Source organism: Peromyscus leucopus, chromosome 5, assembly GCF_004664715.2.
Source record: "Peromyscus leucopus breed LL Stock chromosome 5, UCI_PerLeu_2.1, whole genome shotgun sequence".
Lineage (NCBI taxonomy): Eukaryota > Metazoa > Chordata > Mammalia > Rodentia > Cricetidae > Peromyscus > Peromyscus leucopus.
The window spans coordinates 144,596,492-144,619,793 of record NC_051067.1 but is presented as its reverse complement, the minus strand read 5'-3'; the positions used below and the strand labels follow the sequence as shown (position 1 = coordinate 144,619,793).

Sequence of the window (23,302 nt, the reverse complement as noted above, 5' to 3'; positions counted from 1 at the left end):
GTGTTCAATCAATGCTTCCTAATGTTACCCATCTTTATTTTCCATTACCATCTCTTTTCACTATCCCATCCAACAATTGGTGAGTTATGAAAGAACCTTTGGTGCTTTGGAAAGGGCAAGTTTGGTTCCCCGTCTGTTAAGTCACTAATTAGCTGCCTGCCTAATGCGTCTCTCAGCTATTAGAAGAGGGAGATATTTGCTTCACAGTTATAGAGGATCAAATGGAACCGTACAGGTGGAGGTGCCTTACACTTACTGTGCTCTGGAAATCTGATGGCACAGCTAGGTCTCAGTTTCCCTCTGTCATTTTCCCAATCTTGGATCACCCCCAGAGACAACAGATAGGAAGTTGCACTTGATTACTTCCTGTTCATCCAGATGATGGTCAGGGTGATTTCTGTCCTTCACCTGCACACACGGCAACACAGCATGGAGAACAAAGTCAGTCACTATTATGTCTGACTGCATGCAGTTTCCAGTGAGAATGTGAACAGTTTTGCTTTAAATGTCATTACCCCACTCCTTGCTGTGTGTGGGCTGTGGCTTCCTAGAGAAGGCTTACCTTGATGCCTTCAAGGCTGTGAGCTTCTTTGAGTGTTACCAGAGATAAGCCTCTTTGCTTGCTTTAAGTATTGATCATTTATTTGTGGTTTTCTTCCTTTTGAAAACTTTAACCTTTGTGCTTTCCTGGGTGTTGCACACTAGTAAAGCTACATCTGTCTTTGGCTTGTCTTTAGTCTGAAAGTAGGGCAGGGGAGGACGGAGTCACCAGTAGATACTTAGCACCCACTTTGCACCCGTAAGATGAGGATGCTGAGGTGATTGTCAGGGATGGCAGCACCCAAGCCAGACCCAAGTCCTTTCGACGTTCACATCTCCAGTGTGAATGCTAAGCTGTGGGGTTGAGCACTGACAGTAGGACCCACGGCCTCATGCATGACAGACAAGTGCTCTGACCCCGCACGGCAGCTCCGGCCCGTTTCTAGCCTCTTTCCTTTCGACTTTTGCTTTTGCCTGGGCCTAATGGGAAAGGGAGTGAAGATGTGGTATTTGAGCAAGCATTTGATATTATGCTTTTTGCTTCTCTGTTTTATTTCTGTGTGTGTGTGTGTGTGTGTGTGTGTGTGTGTGTGTGTGTGTGTGTCTGTGTGTGTGTCCTCTGTGGCCAGAAGAGGGTGTCTGAGTGCTGAGAACCCGACCTGGGTCCTCTGAAGAGTGGCAAGCACTCTTAACCTCTGCTCCGCCATCTCCCAGCTCCGCTTTTCACCTCCGCTTTCCTGTTAGCATTTCATTTCAGTTTTCCTCTGGAAAAGGAACTAGTCAGTGGGTTGTTTGCTTTTTACACCTTCCTGGCACTATTCCAGGTTCTTATGGCATTGCAGAAGCATCTGCCCAGAGGCGTCCCACGGAGAAGACAGACTAGAGAAGGCTCAAAGATAAATTACATGAATGTGTTGCTACAAAACTGCTAATAAAACCTGCCACAGGGGGAGAGCAGAGGGTGTGATCTGTTGGCAAGACTATTTAGCCCCAACTATCAAGAACTAAAAACACAAAGAAATGCATATTATTTCTTTAAACTGCAAAAGGAAGAGAGACCTGCCAGAAAGGAAAATAAAAAAAAGTTTTCCAATGCTGAGAACTTATTTGTATAAACTCACAAAGAAAGATTTTCTTTTTTAATACTTTAGAGTATATTTTCTTTGGACAATCAAAGAAAACTGTTTTCTACACTGGTCGAAGTAATCTCAGATTAGGGTTGATCAGATACAGCCCTTACAATGTAGTTATTTTTTCCATTTCCTGACATGCCTAATTTTTATATTTGGCTATTAAATTGCTTTATCACATTTGTAGTAAAGTTTAAAATTTTTACTTTCAATGCTTTTCTCTCCAATGAGAAAGTCCACTTTGAGAAGACCGTGTATGAAGGAAGAAATTCGACTCTGAATTTAATTTGGTTTCTTAAGTTCTCAGATATAGAAAATGTTTCTTTCCAAAAACTATACTAAATAAATGATTTAAGATCACAAAGGAAAAGTGGGACCTCTGGAATAAATTTCGATGAATAAAGAATAAAGTATAGAAAATTTAATATATTTAGAGAAAAGAAAGAACACGCATATAAAAAGTCGGGGGCGAAGCCATATACCTTTAATTCCAGCACTTGAGAGGCAGAGGCAAGTGGATCTCTGTGAGTTCGAGGCCAGTCAGATCTACATAGTAATTTCCAGGACAGCCAGAGCTAAGTTGGGGGCGTGATATAGCTCAGTGGTAGGGCCTTGTGTTGGACAGGGTCTGAGTTCCATCCTCAGCACCGCAAGGACAAGCGAGCAAGCAAACAAATAAAAACCTCCAAAGTTAGATAAACACTTCAGAGTGAACATTATTTTTAAAAACGTTATTGGTGAGAAGTAAGCTTTCATAGAAAGCAGGGCACAGTTTCTGCTTCATCATTTCCTTCATATTCATTTATTTGTCCCTTAAGTGAAGCAAAGTAGCATTTTCCTGGGAGAGAAAACGCCACTATAAATGCTGCAGAAAGATGTCCCTGGCTCCTGTGTGCCCGACAGAGCCTGCGAGAGTTGGCGAAGCGGTGGTTTGGGAAAATCCCAGAGCTGGGGTGCCCGGGTGCACCTGAGCGCGGTTTATCTGACAACGGCTTTCGGGTGCAAACACGCACTGGCTACCGCATCTCCCAAACGTAAGTTTGGTGCCTCGAAAAGTGGCCGACGGGGCGGGATGTGCGAGCACCTGCTTGGCGACTCTCCGGGGCGGTCCGGGGCGGGTTGGCGGCCGGGAGGAGAGGCTCGTCCCACCTGGGCCGGAGCGCCACCCGCCCAGAGCCCGCCGGGCGAGCAGCCAGGGCGGCCGAGGGGCGGTGCGGAAGGGCGGAGGGCCAGGGGCGGGGGCTGCGGCTGTCGGAGGAGCGGAGCGCTGGCCGGAGGCTCAGGCTGGGTCGGGTCGCAGGTGCCGCAGCAGCTCTGGCCATGAGGACCCTGTGGATGGTGCTGTGCGCGCTGGCACGGCTGTGGCCCGGGGCCCTGGCTGGCTGCGCAGAGGCCGGGCGCTGCTGCCCTGGCCGGGACCCAGCCTGCTTCGCCCGCGGCTGGAGACTGGACAGGGTCTACGGAACGTGCTTCTGCGATCAAGCCTGCCGTCTCACCGGGGACTGCTGCTTCGACTACGCCAGGGCGTGCCCAGGTGGGTGGCTGGGCCCGGGGAGGGGCCGCCAGCCCTGAACCCCAGCCAGCAGGCAGAGGGCAGGGCGCAGGACCGCTAGGAGCCGGGAGCCTTCTGGTTGCGTCTAGTCCAGTCCGATCTCAGCCTCCCTAGTCCCAGGACCCCCAACTCCATCCCTAGGTTTTCTAGTCCTCTTCATCTAACATCTCCGAAGCACCCCTCTTGGACATTTGTGGGCCATCTCTAGGGATGGATTCTGTGACTCAAGAACTCCAGCTGCATAGAGAGAGTCACCTGGGGCCTGGAAGGAAGGGCGCTGACTGTTTTCAGGGGCGTGTCTCCTCCGGGCCAGCCTTCCCTACACTTTTTCTGTCAACCTCATAGATAAAGCTTGCGGATGGAAATGGTGATGAGGACAGGTGTGACTAGCCCACTTCGTGCTAAGCTTGCCCTTGGTGGGGATGGGGGAACTTAAAGTTCTCAGAGGTCTGAGGTTGTGTTTCTTGGTGGGCTCCAATGTGGACCACAGCTGCTTCCCGTGAGGTTTTCTGTGCTCTCCAGAGCTATCCTTAAGATTTCCCGGCCTCGGGTCTCTGTCGTGTTTTCATCCACCAGCTTTCCTTTGCAGTGAGGCCTTTCCTCGTTTAAATTTCCCATAGCATCTCCGATCTTTACCCCTTTGTAGGGTTCAGTCAACAACAGTGGTTTAATTGAATTTAAAGGTAAAGGAAGAAATGGGGAACATAATCCTGAAAAACAAACTGTGCCGGAGAAATCAGTTCTGAAAACAAAAGCAGCTGTGATTATTGCTAATCACGTCTGTACACCGGAACTCCGTCACTCAAGTCCTCAGCATCTTCTGGGGAGAGGACCACAGGGTCCAGCAAGGGACAAGACCTCTCTTTCCTATTTGCTAAGAGTCTGTCAGTCCCCAGGCAGGCCAGTCACTGGTCTGATGCTGGAAAAGCACAGCCAAAAACCTGAAAGATTTACTGACTGAGAACTAATTGTTTACTTGTGAATAGGGATGCCCTTTTTCATAAGTTTTTCCCCCCTGTTCCAGGACATCTTGCCTCAGACTAAAGAAAGCTGGAAATATCAATTACTCAGGATATGTAGTGACCCTGAACCATGTGTCCCCACCCCTGACAGCACCTTAAACTGTGTGTCTCAGCTACTCGAATAACGCAGCAACACCTCCTAACCAGAATTTGGTTCTGGCCAAATCACTCTTCCGCAGCGGGGTTACCTATGTATTAATTATGGAGTTCCGTAGCCTAGGTTTGTGGTAAACACAAAGATGGATGGCACTGAAGATGCATGCAGTCTCTACTCCCTAGGAAGTCACTGTGTACCCAGAAACACACACGAAACCACACGTGACAGTAGAGCAAATCCCCTCTTACACTTTCCACGATGACCAGGGATACCTAACACCCTGATTTGTTTTGCTTTTTTCTGTGTGCCCTGTTATACAGTGCCAGGGTTCATTTGTCCGTTCATGTTTTGTGTTCTAACACTTCTTTGGTATTTTTACTTTTGCACTTCGTGGCTCTATTTAAGTGAAATAAAGGCTCATTATTAATTAATTGTGGTGATATTAACTGCCACAGTGGATCTGATAACTGGCGTGGCTGACGGGCAGGTAGTGTGCACAGCATTAACGTGACGGACAAAGGGATGAGTCATGTTCTGAGGGATGAGTCATGTTCTGAAACACAGTAACAGAGCAGTGTGAGATTTCCTCACATTATTTGGAACTACATACAAGGGAAACTTTATTGTTTCCAGAATTTTCCACTTACTACTTTCAAACAGTGGATAACTGAGATCCTGGACAGTGAAATTAGGTGGCAGGAGGGGACAATTTCAAGGTAATCTGGAAGACAGTCTGGAAGAAACACTTAGAAGACCTGTAGGAAGCCTCATGGCATCTCTGCCCAGTTGCCTGTGGGGATCAGGAAGCCTCTGCCAGGCCCTAAAGCTAACAGAGTGAACATGGCCGAGTGTGGACACAACCGGATATAGAGATCAGGATCTCCAGAGGGATGGGGAGCAGAGGGAGCATAGTGAGAGGAATTCCCTTCTTTACTTCTTTCCTTTGGTTTTTGAGGCAGGGTCTCTCTATGTAGTTCCTGCTGTCCTAGAACTTCCTATGTAAAAGAGGCTGGCCTCAAACTCACAGAGATCTTCTTGCCTCTGCCTCCCAAGTGCTGGGTTAAAGGTGTGTGTTTCCACACCTGGCAGTAATTGGTTTCTAAGAGACCTGGCAGTGCTAGGCTGATTCACTTCCCAACCCACAGCTGCCCCGCCTTTATGTGGCCACAAAGAAATGAAACACCCTTGTTTTAGCCTGGGATGTAGAAATAGTAAAATCAATTATTTGGGACTGGGGTTTATTAGATAAATTCAGGAGATTAAGTGAGTTTACCATCTTGTGAAGAACTCTAAAGCAAATCACAGAAATGGAGGAACTAACACCAGCAAAGGGAATGGTGTGTGGTGGAATTCCAAAGCCCATCCAAGAGTCCTAAATGCACTTCCCTAGGGGTCAACAGAGGACTTGCAGACTAAAGAAAAGCTGACTTGAGACCAGCAAGGCCACTTGCTGGTACATGCTCTAGTCTGAAGTTTCTTGTGAAGAGAAGGAGGAAATAGAGGCCATTGGAAGCTGGCCACTTGGTGAGACTGAGCCTGCTGATGCATTACAGCTAAGGATGAGAGCCAAGGGCAGGGTGGAGCTGAGAGGCCCAGCCTCCTCAGCCCTGGGCAAGCCGACTTACAGTAGGTCAGGATTGTTGGGCCTGCCTCCACTGGCCAGAGCTAAATTTGCTGCTTGAAACTGCCTGTGAGAGCAACTCTTTGGCAGAATGCCTCTATTCTCAGGAATTTTCCCTCCAAGTATTTATTATTTACTGGTGATCTCTTCCCATCTGAAAGAGTCATAATGCCATGATTTTGTGCTTAGACTCAAAGAATCCTGGGTTTAACCTTTACCCTGCCATCTACTGGCCTTACGACTTTGGAGAGTGTATGCCTGTCTCTTGGATCTCAAAGTATCTCATGTGTAAAAGGAAAACGGCAAGACTACGACAGGGGACTGGCAAGTGGTTACTCGAAGGTAATACCTAAGAAGCCCAGAACTTGGTATGCGGCAGGCTCTTAGGTATCCAGCTAGCCCATCATCAGCTCTTGGCTACACTGGGCACTACTGGATATTTCAGTTAATTAAACATTTCTACACTGATTTCAGGAGTACATAGCATACTTATTTCTAATTGTTAATCTTGAGTCACGTGTCTACCCAGACATGGTGGCAAACACTGAAATCCTCCAGCACGCAGGAGGCTGAAGCAGGAGGATCAGAAATCCAAGGCCTACCTAGTCCACAGAATAAATCTGAGACCAATGTGAGTAAATTCTTTCAAAATTACATTCCCTGGGTGTCATTTGAAGGTAGAGCACTTGCCTAGTATGAGCAGGTCTCAAGTTTGATCACCAGCACCACAATTTATTTTTCTTTTTTTGTAAAAATCTACCCCAGACCCTGGGGCGAGAAGACACCCAAATAAAGTATATGTGTTGAGGTTTATCTTACGTACATCTACGTAAGATCAGAGAAGTCCTAAAGGCTGAAACTCATCCGACTCAGGAATGTTGAAAAAAATGTGGCTACCCTGTGTTACCATTTTACAAATGCCAAAGCTGAGGTATGCAAGGACCCCCATCACCCAAGTTCACTGAATGAGGGGAGAGCGAAGGCTGGAAACACAGGGCTTTCTGACCTCAGGTTGCTGCCAGCCATCTCTTTTCATGGAATTTCTGGTGACTCCATACACATTCCTGAATACAGCAAATTCCAGTAGCCTAGAGTCCCAAGTTCCTCAGTACTCAGAACCATCTAACCTCTTCCTGCCCAAAGTTATGTTCCCTACCCTTGCTTTCTGAAGCCCTTTGGTCTGACAGTGTGTCCAAGGTGATGAAAAGTGTAACTGCATCAGTATGACTAAGCATCCTGATTCCTCCATCCTGGTATCACATTTGGGGGAGGTGTCACAAAGAGATGGAATATTGGCATTTCTTTATCTAAGTTGAAATGTTTTATTTTTCAAAGTTGAAAGGTTTCTTTTTCCTCTTATGTAAAAATTAAAACTATTTTAACCCTGGAGACCCTTAGATGAAAGAAACATCTTTACTGGGCAAAGTAAAATAAAATAAAAATGTTATTGCACCTATAGAATTACTGAGTTGCCAAAGAAAGCCATACTGAGATGAATTATTTCAAAAGGTAGCATTTTGGTGATGGTATGGGTTTAATACCAATAATATATCATAAGTCTCTTTATTTCCTACAAAGAAAAAATAAGTAAAAAAAAAATAAAAAAAACAAACAAAAAAACAAAACAGTTGCCAGGTGGTGATGATACACGCCTTTGATCCCAGCACTTGGGAGGCAGAGGCAGGTGGATCTCCGAGTTTGAGCCCAGCCTGGTCTACAGAGCGAGTTCCAGGACAGACAGGGCTACACAGAGAAACCCTGCACCCACCCCAAAACAAAGCAAAATGAAACGAAAAACAAACAAACAAAAAACCCAAAACCACCAGCAAAGCAAAACAATCTCCATTGGACATATCTAAACCAGCAGGAGAGCAGACAGACCCAGTCCCCACACACTCCACCTGGAATAACTTAGTGGAAGTGCTGTTTGCCCAGTACCACTCCCAAGTTGCTAACTCAGGTTCCTACGGACTTCATGCTAAGACCACAGAAACAGAGGGCTGTATTGCATCCTTCCCAGCAAGCTAGGGAAAAGGTAGAGAGATGCATAGCAATTAGTAACTCCTGTAGGACAGGGCAAAAACTGAGTAGCCCCTGTGTCTTCTCCTGGATCTCCAGGAAGTCCAGAAAACAAACTGCCCGAAATCCAGTGGGAAAAGGGACACTGTGCATACAAACATGGGCTTCCATCCAGTCAAGAAGAAGGATGGCTCAGATCACGAAGACTGAGAAAGCCGGAGCTTTACAAGAGACAGCACAGTCTGAGATGTTGTCTGGATTTAGCAGTGGTGGCCTAGAGTCAAGGAGGGGGATGTTGTTAACACCCAGGTGGCATTTACCCTGGGTCAGCACCACACACACACACACACACACACACACACACACACACACACACACTCCTACCCCCAGCACAACTACTTTACGGCTATGGTCTCCCTACTGGCATCACAACCTGCTGAAAGTTACGCTTCATTTCGTCTCATTTAACAAACAAGATAGCATAGAAAGGTTGGATAACTGTCCGAGGGACCACCACTCACGGGTGATGAAGCAGGATTTGAACCCACAAAGTCTAGTTCCAGAGCCCACAGCTTTTAAACGTTCTGTTGTGCTGCCTCTAAAAAGTAAGAGTTTCCGGGAAGCTGAGTACTTGGCAGGGTGAGACCCAAACAGACCCAGGTGGAGTGTGAGTGTCCTGGCAGCTCACTCTGTGCTCTTTGTGGGGTTCTGTGTCCTGATATTTGTTATTCCTCTACATTCATCAGCCTCAATTCCGGTGCTGAGGCTGAACCCCCAATTCCATCCATGCTAAGAACAGGCTCTACAACTCAGCCACACAAAGCTCTCTTCATGTTCACATGATGATCCAATTCACTGTCTCAAGAGAGTGAGTGTGGTCAGCACACCTGGGTGTTAGCCATGGCTTCACAAAGTACTGCTATTGGAGCATATTCCTATTTCTTTTATAACTGTTCCTGACAGGCACCGTGATGCAGGCCTTTAGTCCCAGCACTGGGAGGCAGGGGCAAGCTGATCTCTGTACGAGGCCTGTCTGTTCTATATAGCAAACTCAAGACCAGCCAGAGATACATAGTGAGACCTCCTGTCTGTGTCTCTCTCTGTGCTAACACACTTACACACACACACACACACACACACACACACACACAGAGAGAGAGAGAGAGAGAGAGAGAGAGAGAGAGAGAGACAGACAGACAGACAGACAGACAGAGACCAAAAAAGAAAGGATTTTTTTCCTAGACTGTAGAATATGTATCTGTTGAGAGGAATTTGGAAAGTACAGAAATGGAAATCTATTTCTGGAGATGTACTGTAGGACTGTAGATGTAGCTTGGTGTCAGAGCCCTGCCCTAGTGTGTGTGTATGAGGCTCTGGGTGTGTTCCCCAGCATTGCGGAAAAGGTGGGGGGCCGGAAGTACATACAAGAATGCCGTTCTCCTAGAAATGCTACCCAGAAGAAGACATCTTTATCTTTCTTGTTTGTATTCTCTTTTCCCCCACTTGGGTGTACAGGATCTCTAAAATCCTGCTTGTTTAACAAAGTAGCTCATTCCATTGTTTTGCTACAGTTTTATAAACAATCCACCTGATGTCTCAAAAGACCTTTTTAAAGCCGGTTGAGGAAAACGACACTTATTAGGAGAGGAAAAAACAAAACAGAACAACAGAAACTGAGTTTTTTGTTTTTTGTTTTTTGTTTTTTTTTTTGAGGTACCAACAGTCCCCTGGGCAATGCGGTTTCATCCCAGTCTCAGAAAGGCTTTGATAAGACTGCCCAGAAAGGCATGTACATGCCTAGAAAGGAAAAGGAAGATGGCAGGCATATAAAACACCACGAGATGTGCCTGCCCGTGTGTGCTGTAGCTGCGAACAAATATGGTACTGCTGCAATGTGTGCAGGGAGAGTATTCCACTGGGATATTAGGATATCTGAACTTGACGTGAGGAAGGAAGCACAAGCCTTTGACTTTCAGATGGCGGAGAGCCAGCAGGCAGGGTGGGTGACAGAGGAGTGCCGTGTCTGCGCGATGAACCCAGGCGAGGGTGCTACCTAAGGACGAGATCAAGATGCTGCACCAGAGAAAGACCTCAGGGGTAATGATGAAATGAAGGACTCTCCTCTCGCTGGCAGTTTGCTTTGTGATGTGGTGGTGGTGTGTGCTTCCTTGAGAGAGCATCATCAGGAAAAACATTAGTTTTTTTTTTTTTTTTTTTGAGATAGGATGTCATGTAGCCCATGATGGCTTTGAATTCACTGTGTACCTGAAGGTTGCCCATAAACTTCTGACCTTTCTACCGCCAACTCCAAAGTGCTGGAATCACAGACATATACTAAACACCTCACTGGGGAAAAAAATTAAATTAATTTTGAAGACATCTTGGTGGTTCATACTTGTAATCCTAGCACTCAGGAAGCTGAAGGAGGAGGATTTCCATTTTAGACCAGTTTGAGCAAGATGATGAGTTTGAGGTCATCTTGACTGTACAATGAGTCCTTGTCTCAAAACATAACCAACCAAACAACAAGTTAAAAAAAAATTCCTTTGGGAGCCTATAGAATTAATCCTAACTGGTCTTATTAATAAAACTCAGAGTCAGATATCAACTTAAAGATCAGAGAAGCAGAGCAGCAGTCACTAGAAAGACTTCTTACCTTCAGGAATCCTCAGCTGACAAGGACCAAGCTCCTGTCTCCTCCCACCTTATATTCCTTTCCGTGCCCAGCCATATCACTTCCTGTCTCAACTTCCCTAGTGCTGGGATTAAAGGTGTGTGTGCCTACCAAGTACTGTGAGCAAAGGCATGAGATCCCAAGTGCTGGGATTAAAGTATGTGCCACCACTGCCTGGCCTCTACGGCTAACTAGTGTCTGCTCTGCTTCTCTGATCTTCAGGCAAGCTTTATTTGTTAGATTGTACACAAAATATCACCACAGAAACCTAGAGACCAAGAACAGTCATTTGGCATGACTCAAAGAGCTATGGTTAACTTAGAGAAAGACCATGGTAACCCAAGATGGGAGGTGTCTTCTCCACAGAAAGACAGACCCAGAACTGGGTACTCCATGGGAAAAGTCCACACTGAGCAGGCAGGAGACATACAGAAAGAGAAAGACCATGAGGGGCACAGGCAGGAAACATTTTTCACTATATGCTGAAACCTCCAAGTCAGGAAAATTGGGATCAAGTAAAAGGGAATATCATTTCAAGCCACAGATGATAAAAATGGAAGGATCTCGTTATTTTCAAGATGAGTTGTGTTGTTTTATCCTCTGCACAGCGTCTCACTTTAATCTACTGCTATTTCAGCCAGCAGCTGCAACTCTGCCCTTACTGGCCTGCTTCTCTGGCAGTGGCCGGGCCGCTCAGGCTACAGCCTGGCAGAAATTCTCTTCCTGCAGGCACTGGCTCTGTCATTGCTGCTAAAAGTAGCTTTAACTAAATCTTTACCATTCTATTTATGGATAAGACTCAAGATTCAAAAGCTGGGGTGGAAACCTGCGAGCTCAGAGAGGTTGAGTAGCAACTAGCTGACCTTCTCTCATTGCTGGCGTCCCCCAAAAGCACACCATTCTGCCAAAAAAAAAAAAAAAAAAAAAAGTGCCACTCAAAATCCCTCCCTACTACTTCTGGTGTGTCTCTTCATCTCTACCAGGTGCCCTCTGATGCTCTACGATTGCTTTCTGTCAACTAGTTACTAACCTAGCCTCCTGATCCTAGGTTAATTTTATTTAATTAACACAAACGTAAACTTGTATTTCACAGTGTGCTCAAATATTCCCTAACAGAGGTACTGTCAAGAGAAGTAAACGGACTAGAAAGGATTAAAACTCATGGTTGCCAGCAGGGGCCAGATCTCCTGAACTTTAAGACACAGAGAGAAAAGGACTCTAAAGGGGAACCAGTTTTTTTCCGAGACTTCAGGATGAGCAGTGCTTAGCCATACTCAAGACAGGAAGAAATTCAAAACCAAGTGAAAATGTGGGTAGAGGCCCTAGAGGCTTGCTGTGCTCAGGGAATTAAGAGGCAGTGTAGTTAAAGCTGGGTGCGTGCGTGCGTGCGTGCGTGCGTGCGGTGAGGAGTTTGGATTTCATCTCACATGAAATGAGGGTGGCTTGAACAGAAGTGTCCCCAATAGGCTTGTGTATTTGAGACACTGTTTGGAAGAGGTTATAGAAGCTTAAGGATGTGGAGGAGCCTTGCTGGAGAAACTTTTACTGGGGATAGGCATTGGAGGTTTACAGTTCCACCTATCTTCTTGCTCCATCTCTGTTTGCTGGGTGCGGTCGAGACGCGGTCCCTGTTGCTGTGTGCAGTTGAGATGTGGCCCCTGTTTGCTGTGTGTTGTCGAGACGTGGCCCCTGTTAGCTGTGTGTTGCCGAGACGAGGTCCCTGTTGCTGTGTGCAGTTGAGACATGGCCCCTGTTTGCTGTGTGTTGCCGAGACAAGGTCCCTGTTGCTGTGTACGGTTGAGACGTGGTCTCTGTTTGCTGTGTGTTGTCGAGACGTGGCCCCTGTTTGCTGTGTGGGTTGAGATGTGGTCCCTGTTGCTGTGTGCAGTTGAGACGTGGCCCCTGTTTGCTGTGTGGGTTGAGACGTGGCCCCTGTTTGCTGTGTGCAGTTGAGACGTGGCCCCTGTTAGCTGTGTGTTGTCGAGATGCGGTCCCTGTTGCTGTGTATGGTTGAGATGTGGTCTTTGTTTGCTGTGTATTGTCGAGACGTGGTCCCTGTTTGCTGTGTACAGTTGAGATGTGGTCTTTCAGCAGCTGTGCCACGCCTTCCTGCCATGATGGACTCTCTAAGTTGGAAACCATAAGCCAAATAAATCCTTTCTTCTTTAACTTGCTTTTGGTCATGGTATTCTATCACAGCCACAGAAAAGAAACTTAAACCTCCTCTGTGAGTTCGAGGCCAGCCTGGTCTACAGAGTGAGTTCCAGGACAGCCAGGGCTGTTGCACAAAGAAACTCTCAAAAAAAGCAAAGAGAGAGGGAGGGAGGGAGAGAAACTAAACTTCCTCCAACAAAAACCAAACAACAACAAAAAACAAAAAGCAAAAAACAAAACAAACAAAAAAAAAAAAAGAGAAACCAGATGTGGCAACCCACACCTTTAATCTCAGCACATGGACAAATCTCTGAGAGTTTAAGAACAGCATGGTCTGCATAACGAATCCCAGGCAAGCTGGGACTGAATGGTGAGACCCTGTCTTAAAACAACAACAACAACAAAAACCAAACAGTAATGCAATTGAACTTGGATATGACTGGCTGTCCCTATCAGAACATGTAAAAATGTACCTTATCCTTGTGTCCAGTATAACTACTTTTCTGTTCTTGGTCATTCTATGCCTGGAGGTAGGGATATCTGGGGCCAACTAACCGTAAGAAGAACTGCATTGTTCCTCACTCTCTGGACATCCATCACCTTCACTCTCCAGTGAGGAGAGAGCCAGAGGTGTGCTGGGCCAACAGTAGGAACATAGATGTGTATTCTGTGTCTGTTCTCCTCTGCTCCCTCATGGTGTTTGGTGGACTCAACTTTCCAAATCAAGGCCTTGCATTCAAGTCCACACCCTACAGGCTGCTTCTGGAGAAACCCAACCTGAATATTGGGTTGAGTTTAAACAAAGAAGAGAAAGACGTCACCAAATTTCCTGTACCCATTAAATCTAGGCTTCCTTCCTCAAAAGGGAATGGGGTGATGTCATCAAGTCCTAGCTGTTAAGCAGTTGACCAGCATGGAGTCCAGGGCCATCATGTATCATCTTATCAGGTAACACAGTGACAGACCCCACTAGCAGCTGGTAAAAGCAGATGTGAAGAAAGAATATTCTAGCATGTTGTCTGTAAAGATAAGTTTAGTGGGAAAGGGGCAGGGCTGTTAATGAAATAGTTCAGAAGGAAGTGCATGTCATGCAACTCTAATATATGACCTGTAATAAATCTGTCAGAAGTTCCTGTACTTCTAATCTCTGGGACCAATGATCTCTTGTGGTCTACAGTGAATTCCAACTCAATCAAAAGTTCACAAGAGAATCAAGATTAGAACTTCCTGTGGAAGACAAATAAATATCCCAGACTAATCTTCTAGCACAAAATCATAAGGAACACATTTTTATTCATATAATTATATTTCAACTCCTCTTCCATTTTTTGTCTTAGAATGAAGCTATGGAGACATGGTCTTGGAACCTAGAACTTCTGTGTGTCTTTATGAGACTTTTATTTTATATATCTATTTATTTACTTTTGAGATGGACTGCAATCAACTCTGCCCAGGCTATGGATGAATTCCTGAGCTCAAGTGATTCTGCTGTCTCAGCCCTTAAGTATCTGAGACTACAGGTCCGCCCTGGCACTCAGCTCTTTATGGGGATTTATTTGAAAGTCAGGTTGGAAAAATAGCAAATAACTTTTTTGACAAGGACAAATCTTAGACAAAAAAAAAAAACAAACAAAACAACAACAACAACAACAACAAAAAACACTTTAGTTGACACAGTGATTCTGTGACTCCTGAAGACTTCAATCATAGTACCAAACCAATCAAACAAATGCTGGGCATGAGACACAGATCCAAAGAATTCTTGAGAGGCTAAATTCTATCAGAAAATACCCTACAGTGTCATCTCTTAATATTCGACTAAAGTTGAACTCAAGACCACATTACTAAATTCCAAGATAATAACACACCAAGTTTTGTGTTATGGTATTGTTCAAAATTTAAAATTTGAAATAAATGCATTATAAAATTCACATATTAAGTGCTGTTCAAGTTCAACACATGGAAGGACCAGCTAGACTGAGGAAGTCTGGGAGGAAGGGAGGTAAAGAAAGAATGAAGGGCAGAGGCAGCCTTCATAACCAGTTACCAGATTGGGAGTCTCTTCAGAGGGACTTCAGGAGAGTTGCTCTCTCTGATTCCTAGATTCACATGATCTAGGCTGCTCCGTTTGACCATACCCACACCACTAGATAGTGAAACTTGTTTCAGCGGTTTCTACCTATCTACCCAAGAATGACCAGGAATTCTCAATCCCCCTGCTTCAGCCTTCAAGTGCTGGGATGGTAGGTGTGTGCCACCACACCTGGCTACTAGTCAATGAACTTTTGACCAGTATGCTAAGGTGATGAGAAGGAGAAAGGATGATCTCTTCAAGTGGTGCTGGGAAAATTGGATATCCACATGCAAATGAACAAAGATGGATGTTTATTTCCACAGACAAATACTAAAAGACCTAACAAGCTGTAAACTTGTAGGAGAAATCATTGGGAAAATTTTCAGGATGTTGAAGTTGCATGTCAAAATACACCCCAGTACTGAACCCAAAGCACAGGCCACAGCAGCAACAAAAATAGGTGAGTCCATCTTCACTGGATTATAAAACCATTTTCTCTCTTTGCATGAAAAGACACCATCAAGAAAGAAAAAAGATAGACCACAGGGATAGAGGAAAATATGTGAAAATGATCAATTTGACGAGGAGTTACTGTTCATCTACAACTCCGTGACAGCAGAAAGCTAAAAACTCAATTCAAAAATGGCAAAGGACTTGAATACAATTTTAAATGGTCCACAGATTGCTCAATATCTAAGTCACAATGACGAGGCCATCAATATATGGCGTCTATGGAGTTTCCTCATTTAGATACATTGTTCAAATGGAGAGGGGTCATCAGAGATGAGCAGAACAAGAAGTGACGACATGTTTCTGATTTTCCAAAGGGTCTGTCTGTGGTGGATACGGGAGTGAAGACCCACACCGCTCATCTTGTGCCTGAAGGTGGTTGACCTGGGACACCAATGGGATTTTAGATAGCAAACGGAGGATGCTTTAACATAGTATAAAAAATGTTGAACTTTGGAGTGTGTGCACTTTTCATACTAGGGATAAGATGTGTGTTACCAAATATGTCCTCCCCAAACCATGACTTCTCAGCTAGCATACACTGGGAGACAAAGAAGTTGTCATGTGTGAAGGGTCAGAAGCTTTCAAAAGAAAGAGGGATTATATGTAAAAAGGACTACGGACTTGAGTATGAGAGCAATAGAGAAAGGGGGTCTTGTTTGTAAAGAAGAAAGTTTTGGCATCTAGCTCAGGGACACATCTATAATGCTGTGATTACAGAGGCTCAGGTAGGGGCCGGCAGTGTGGTGGCACATGCCTTTAATCAGAGTGCTTGGGAGGCAGAGGCAGGCAGATCTCTGTGGGTTCGGGGCCAGCTTTGTTTGCAAAGTAAGTTCCAAGACAGCCAGGGCTATGTAGAGAGACTCTGTTTTAACAAAACAAAACAAGAGAGAGGTCCAGAGGGAATGTGTGCTCTAGCTTAGGAACTGGAGGAAGCCCGGAGTGGTGCAGCTGGATAAAAGGGCCGTTCTATTTTTAGACTTTTGAAGGAACCTCCACACTGATTTCCATAGTGGCTCTACCCGTTTACCCTGAGTGACAACAGTGATAAGGGCTGCCCTGCCCCTGAAATCTTGCCAGCAAGCGCAGTCATTTGTTTCCTTGATAGCAGCCATTCTTACTGGGGTATGATGAAATCTCAAAGTATTTTTAATTTGCATTTCCCTGGCAGCTGAGTATGCTGAACACTTTTAAAAGTATTTATTCGTTATTTGTGCTTCTTTCGAGAACTCTTCAATTTTAGAAACCACTTTATTTATTTATTTTGCCCAAGATCCAGATCATTATTTAATTGGGGTGGTTGTGCAAAGGTAAACAAAATGGGGGGAAGGGGATAGAAAGGCAGAGGAAAGCTGGCTGATGAAAACAAATTCGTCTTTCATCTCCTCTGACTCCTAATGAGGGCAGATGGTGCATGGACCATTCCTAGCGATGGTGGATTGTTCTTAATGAGGGCGGATCGTGCATGGACCATTCCTAGCAATGGTGGATTGTTCTAATGAAGGCAAATGGACCGTTCCTAGTGATGGTGGATCGTGCATGGACCATTCCTAGCAATGGTGGATTTTTCTAATGAAGGCGAAGGGTGCATGGACCCTTCCTAGCGTTGGTGGATTGTGCATGGACCGTTTCTAGTGCTGTTGTTTGTTATCTTGATGTTTAGTTTTCTAGGCAGAAGTTCTGTCAGAAGTATCGTTGGCAAAGATTGTCTCCTGTTTTGTAGCCTGCCTCTTCGCTCCGTTAACAGTTTCTTTTGCAGTACAGAAGTTCTTAAATGTCGTGAGATCTCACTTTGTCAAGTTTTGGCCTTGTTTCCTGGAGTCCTATTCAGAAAGTTCTTGTGTGTGCCCATATTTTTGGACATACTCACTACTTTGTCTTGTAGCAGTTTCAGAGTTTCAGGGACACCACTGAGGTCTTTGGTCCTCTTGGAATTGATTTTTATTCAGGATGAGAGATAAGGATCTGGTTTCATACTTCTGTATGGAGATATCTAATTTTTCCAGAATCATTTACAGAGCAAAATGGTGGCAATGCAAGCAGATTTTGTGTGACAGCCAGCAGGGTGGGGATCTGCGCTGACACAGCCTGTCGTAATTGATCCAGGACTGGGTGCCCTTGCCAGGGGCGGTTGACCTTTGGGGGAAGGTTATGGGTGGTTCCTGGTGAACAGAAACATTTAGGCTTGTTTACCCAATAACACCCCTTCTGTTTACCCATCCAGAGTCCTTCTGGTTAGAACACTGTCACCAGCACTGCCATTTTTTTGGGGGGGGGGGAGGAGGAGCTTTTGGACCTGGCAGTTATCTTTTCTCCAATGTGTACTTTTGCCTTTGTTAAAAAAAAAAAAAAAAAAAAAAAAAAAAAAAAAAAAAAAAAAAAAACCAGGTGGCTGTAGTGAGGTGGCCGTACAGCAGGGTCCTTTTTCTATCCCGCAGCTCTGTGTGTCTATTTTGTTTTTATTACTGTTGAGTCACATTATTGTTGTCATTACATTTTCTACAAGGACTGGCCAGTAAGTACTGGGATTATTGGTAGGTAAGGTACATTTCTTGTTTTTATAATTATTTCCCTGTTTTCTACAGTGAATGTATATGACTGTTAATAATGTTCTGGGGAGGGAGGAAGAAGGGATGGAGAAAGGGTGGCTACAGGTATAGTGATACAGTTAGGAGAAATAACTCCTAATGTTATGTAGCACCGATGGGTGATTGTGGCTGTTAACCAGAATGGCTATTAGTTTGAAAGTTGATTTACCAATGACTACTCTGGCCATTACACATTGTATACATATATTGAAATAGCACATTGTCTTCCACAAATATGTACAGATGAAAATATAATCCGGAATGAAACTCATGTTATGATCAGGGGTAGGGATAAAGGTTACTATTAAGGACAAAAAAGAAAGAGAGAGAGAGAGAGAGAGAGAGAGAGAGAGAGAGAGAGAGAGAGAGAGAGAGAGAAAAGAAGAAGAAGAAGAAGAGAAGAGAAGAGAAGAGAAGAGAAGAGAAGAGAAGAGAAGAGAAGAGAAGAGAAGAGAAGAGAAGAGAAGAGAAGAGAGAGAAAGTTTTGTAAGCCTGTAGCAATTTGCCTGGGATGCGTTCCTGGCCAACCCTGAGGATCCTGGACCTCCTCAGAAGTACCTGATTATCAGTTAGCCATCAGGGTGGGTAGAGTTCATGTCTCTGGGACTTGCTGTGCTCCCAGATACGGGTCATGGCTGAGTTTATGAAGTTTACACAAGCTAGACAGACTCTGCCGTTTGCGTGGGCAGGAACAACCTGACAGGCTGGGTTTACTCAGGTGAGCGCGCTCTCTTTCTGTTTTCCAGCTCGCCCTTGCTTCGTGGGAGAATGGAGTCCCTGGAGCGGCTGTGCCGGTCAGTGCCAGCCCACCACACGTGTGCGCAGGCGTTCAGTGCAGCAGGAGCCGCTGAACGGAGGGGCACCCTGCCCACCCCTGGAAGAGAGAGCCGGCTGCCTGGAGTACTCCTCATCGCAGGGCCAGGACTGCGGGCACTCCTTTGGTACTGGTGTTTTCATGGCTGCTGCCTTTGTTGCTTTTGATGATTTTTAGTCACTTCCTGAAAGGTCATGTTCTGGGCAGGGAAAGTTCCATGAAGTGGAGGGAGTGGGATGGACCAGTCTGCCTGAAGTAGATAGGAAGCTCAGGAAATGCTTATTGAAGGGGGAACTCGCTAGCTGTACTCGTGCCTCTCTTTTCCTTGCTTCCCTCAGTGTTTTTGGTTTTCGTGTGTGTGTGTGTGTGTGTGTGTGTGTGTGTGTGTGTGTGTGTGTGTGTGTGTGTGTGTGTGTGTTTAAGGGGATGGTCCTTTCCATCTTGCATGGACTCAGTAATAAACCACATGAGTTTGCACCCAGCTGCCTGACCTTTTCTCCTCCTCCTGGGCACTGAACTCAGTAAGTACCACTGAGTACCACTCCAGGACTCACACGAATGCATACCGTTTTCAGCACATCAATCAAGCTGGTGACAGAGGACATCAGACAGAGTGATGATATTTCACACAGCATAGCAATCATCTAGCGGTGGTAACCTCTTCACTTCCATTGTGATTTCCGGTTAAACAGAGCTTTTAACTTACACACTAACAAATATGAAAAATGGAAGCAAAGTCATACGTTTCTCAACAGAGATAAAATGATCTTTTGAAACATGGGCCTCTCCTCTCAGGATGACTGAACTGGGGCTGAAGTGGTCGGATTTGTGAGTCAGTTGGAAAGGTTGTTGGTCTGGGTGCAGTGGCAGGCACATGGACTCTGAGACACTCCAGGGCAGAAAGCAGAAAGATCATTAAGTCAAAGAGTTCGAGGCCACCTTGGACAACATAATGAGAGCTCATCTCAAAAGTGATAAAATAAAATAAAGAAAGGAAAGGAAAGGAAAGATGGATCTGGTGTGGAGTAGCTGGTGAAGGGGACTAGGAAGCCGGTTCACTAATGTACCAGGAACTATGTGAGTATCACAAAGAAATAAACAGAGGCCAGCACCAATGTGTTGATCTGGCCTGACTCCAGCCGGGCAACATGTTGACTTTCCTGGGTAGAAAAGTCCATATGTTTTTCATAAGAACCTGGAAAATTTTCCATCAACGTGATCTTTATCAAGCAATTTCATTCTTTGTTTTTTCCCCCCATATATAAGTGTTTATTTGCTGAGAGTCAACTTGGTGCCAGACGTGGGGTTATGGTGGGGAGGAAAGTTGATGTGAGGCCCGAAGTCTCAGAGATTGCAATTTAGTGGGAAGGGACATAATCATCAGATGACTCTGGGAAATTAATCCTAGAAATTTATATCCGGGTAATTTGCCCAACTGACACAAAGGAATCAGTCTCACCAGGAGCTGTAAGTGGGAGTGATGTGGTCATTCCCTTTAGTCTTGAGGGACAGGGGTTTCCTTGGAGGTGAAACTAAGAAATCCTGAGCTGCCCAGACGAGAGGCCAGCATGCATAAACCTGATGGTGAGTTGTAGGCAGTGAGAGGGGCTGACCAAGGCCAACACAGGACCACAAGGGAGAAATCTGAATGGGCAGTGCTTGAGCACAGTGTGATGGGGAATCCTCCCAGCACTGCTCACATTGTTCTGGAAGGGCGGGCTGCGATCTAGAGGGGAGGAGGGCGCAGTAACGCCCAAAGTAGAGGGACCGGGGAGTGCTCTTCCTGACAGAACTCCACGACATGCTGAGGTGCCCCTGGACTCGGGAAGTATGAAGGGCAGTGGCAGCCCGGAGTCTACAACATAAGGCTCTGTCTCGTCAATGGCCAGAGGACACTGGGTGTAATGCCACAGGTAGGCAAGCAAGCCAGCCCTAAAAGACTAAAACGCTGCTTGTTTGACTGTTTAAGGGGTGTGCATGCATGTGTTCAGGTGCACATGTATGCATGCTTGTGAAGGTCAAAGGTCAACCTCAGAGGTCATTCCCTAGATAGCTTTCTTTTTCTTTTTCTTTTTCTTTCTTTCTTTTTTTTTTTCTTCAGTAAGACCTCTCACTGGCATGGAACTGACCAGTTAAATTAGGCTGGCTAGCCAGTGGCTTCAGGGGTCAGCCTCTCTATGCTTCCCCAGTGCTGGGATCCCAAGTACAGCCCCTGCCCCCCATGTCTGGCTGTTTTTATGGGGCTTTGGGGGATCAACTCAAGTCCTCAAGCACTTCACTTACTGAGTTATCCCCCCCAAGCCCTTGTTTTGAATGTGAGAAATTTTGGGGGTTGGTGCCGGCTTTTGGGCTAGAGAGGACTCTATATTTAGATTTTTGCCTTTTCCCGAAGAGCCTAGGAACGCTGCTGAGGTGTTCTCTATAGGGACCATCATGATCACATCTGTGATGGCGAAGGATCGTAGTGGAGGCCTCTGATGGAGCAGCCACATTAAGCTCTGGGAGAAATCCTATGCAGTTCCAAAGGGACTGCTCGCAGAAGCAACCTAGGGCATAGTTCCTGCTCAGTCCAGGCCCTCTGCAGAAACACAGCACAACGTGTCCCACAGGGTGGTTGCATTTGACTACTGGTCTTTGGTGGCTCTTAGGACCCAGAGTCCACTTAGCAGGAAAGCCATCTGCTCTACCTAGTCATAGTATTTGGCTGCTAGAAGGATTTCTTCAACACCCAGGCTATGCATACCACTTCCCAGTCCTGAGTCTCTTTAGGAAAGACAGTGTGGCAGGAAAGTTAAGAAAAGGAGATGGAGCACAAGCGTTGAGCACCAGGAAGTGTGATTATTGTATATCCAAGGGAAAGTGTGCCTCCAGGAAAACCTGGCCCGTACTCAGACCCCTGGATAGTCCCTTTTCTGCCTGGAGATACCTGTTCCTTTGTCCAGCAGCTCCAGATGTTCCTCCTCTGACATCCTCATCCACATTGTCCCCAATCTCCCTTCTCACAGCTCCTGCCACGCACCCCAATAAGGATTTGATACAGCGGTCTTTTTCTCTTGCTTCTTGAAGCGCTAGTGGCCTTGGTTTAACACTTGTGTAGACTTTGTGTTTACACTTCCTTCTTAAACTCAAAAGTAACAACCTCATAGTTCGCAAAGAAGAGGGCAATCTTCACATTTTTAGTCTTAACTTAGGTCCTCAAGGTTACCTTCCCCGCGGAGGGTGTATGAATTGTAGTGATGTCTCACAGGCTGGCTGGGGAGCATAAGCCCATTGAATATTCCACTGCAGTGCCTTCTAACATGAGATCCTGGACCAGGACTATCTGGACCACTTAGACACTCCTTAGAAGTGTAAGTTTCTGGAGCCTGACCCAGACCCATGAGATCAGAATACCCAGGGTGGGTCCATAATTCCGTCTGAGTTGTAACAAACTCTTCTGGAGTGTCTAATGCTCATTAGAGTTTTAGAATATCCTCACCATGGCCTCACACCTCTGGCTACATCATGGCTGGCAAGAGTTTCCCAAGGGTATCTTCTTTTGTGATAATAGTGTGAACAAAAGGGAATTGTTTTCTCTACCAAAGAACTTTTCAGAACTAATGATGATCGAGACATGTTCACTCTGCAAAGAGGGAGATAGAAAATGCAGGATTCCCCCACTTGGTTTAATTAAACAAATCTCCCCGACCCCAGAAGAGACGCAGTGAAATCACTAGTGTTCATGAAGTATCCATTAGAAGGACAACTCGGGACAAAAGATGGATGTGAAACAGTAATGTGAGCGTGGTCTAGCCTGGAGGATTCGTCAGGGTTCATTTCCCACCAGCTCCTGGTCATCCAGACTCTCTGAGCTTGTGTGGAGGTCCCAGCAGGGAAGGACAGCTGCTCTCACAGCCTTGAAGACTGACTGACCCTTCTCTATCAGGAGAGGTCCTCCTCTTCAGCTAGACACACAGCTAAAGAAAGGATGCCCATAGAGGGAGGAAGGGGACACATGCTTAGCAAGCCAGATCAACCAATCCTAGTGATCAAAGGGGTAACACATGTCATAGCCAGATCTCTCTCACACATTCTCATTCATTTGGTTGTCTCTCATTCATTAAACACTCACCAAGTACCTGCTGCATGCTGTGACTGTGGTAGGCTTTAGAGATCCAAACAAGCACAATCACAGCTCATCACAGCTGAGGCTGATGAGCACTGTGCTGGGAAGGTTCTCCAGCTGGGGTTCAATTTCTGGAGTCCACCCAGTAAAGGGAGAGAACCAACTCTTGCCAGTTTTCCTCTAATCTCTACACACACACTCTGGAATGCACCCATCACCACCCACAATAAATAAGTAACTAAATGCATATAAAAAGGTTGTCAGGTTGACGTGGGAGCATGGAAGGGAGCATTTTTCCTGCCACGTGGCCACATGGGTGCCTCTTACTACCTCCTTCTACACTGCCAGAGTTCATACTCACGGAGCATGAGCCTTAGCTCATGGCAGAGTTATACCTCACTT

The 23,302-nt window shown here is 45.7% G+C and overlaps 1 protein-coding gene across 1 annotated transcript in view; it reads left to right on the top strand.

The window, feature by feature from the left end:
• The first annotated feature begins 2,911 nt into the window (after positions 1–2,911).
• Sbspon (somatomedin B and thrombospondin type 1 domain containing) overlaps positions 2,912–23,302 on the top strand; it is a 33,688-nt gene continuing 13,297 nt past the window's right edge. The window contains exons 1-2 of the mRNA XM_028864613.2: positions 2,912–3,204; positions 18,728–18,922. Of these exons, the coding sequence (XP_028720446.1) occupies positions 2,991–3,204; positions 18,728–18,922 (409 nt within the window). The 5' untranslated portion in view covers positions 2,912–2,990. The remainder of the gene's footprint in view (positions 3,205–18,727; positions 18,923–23,302) is intronic.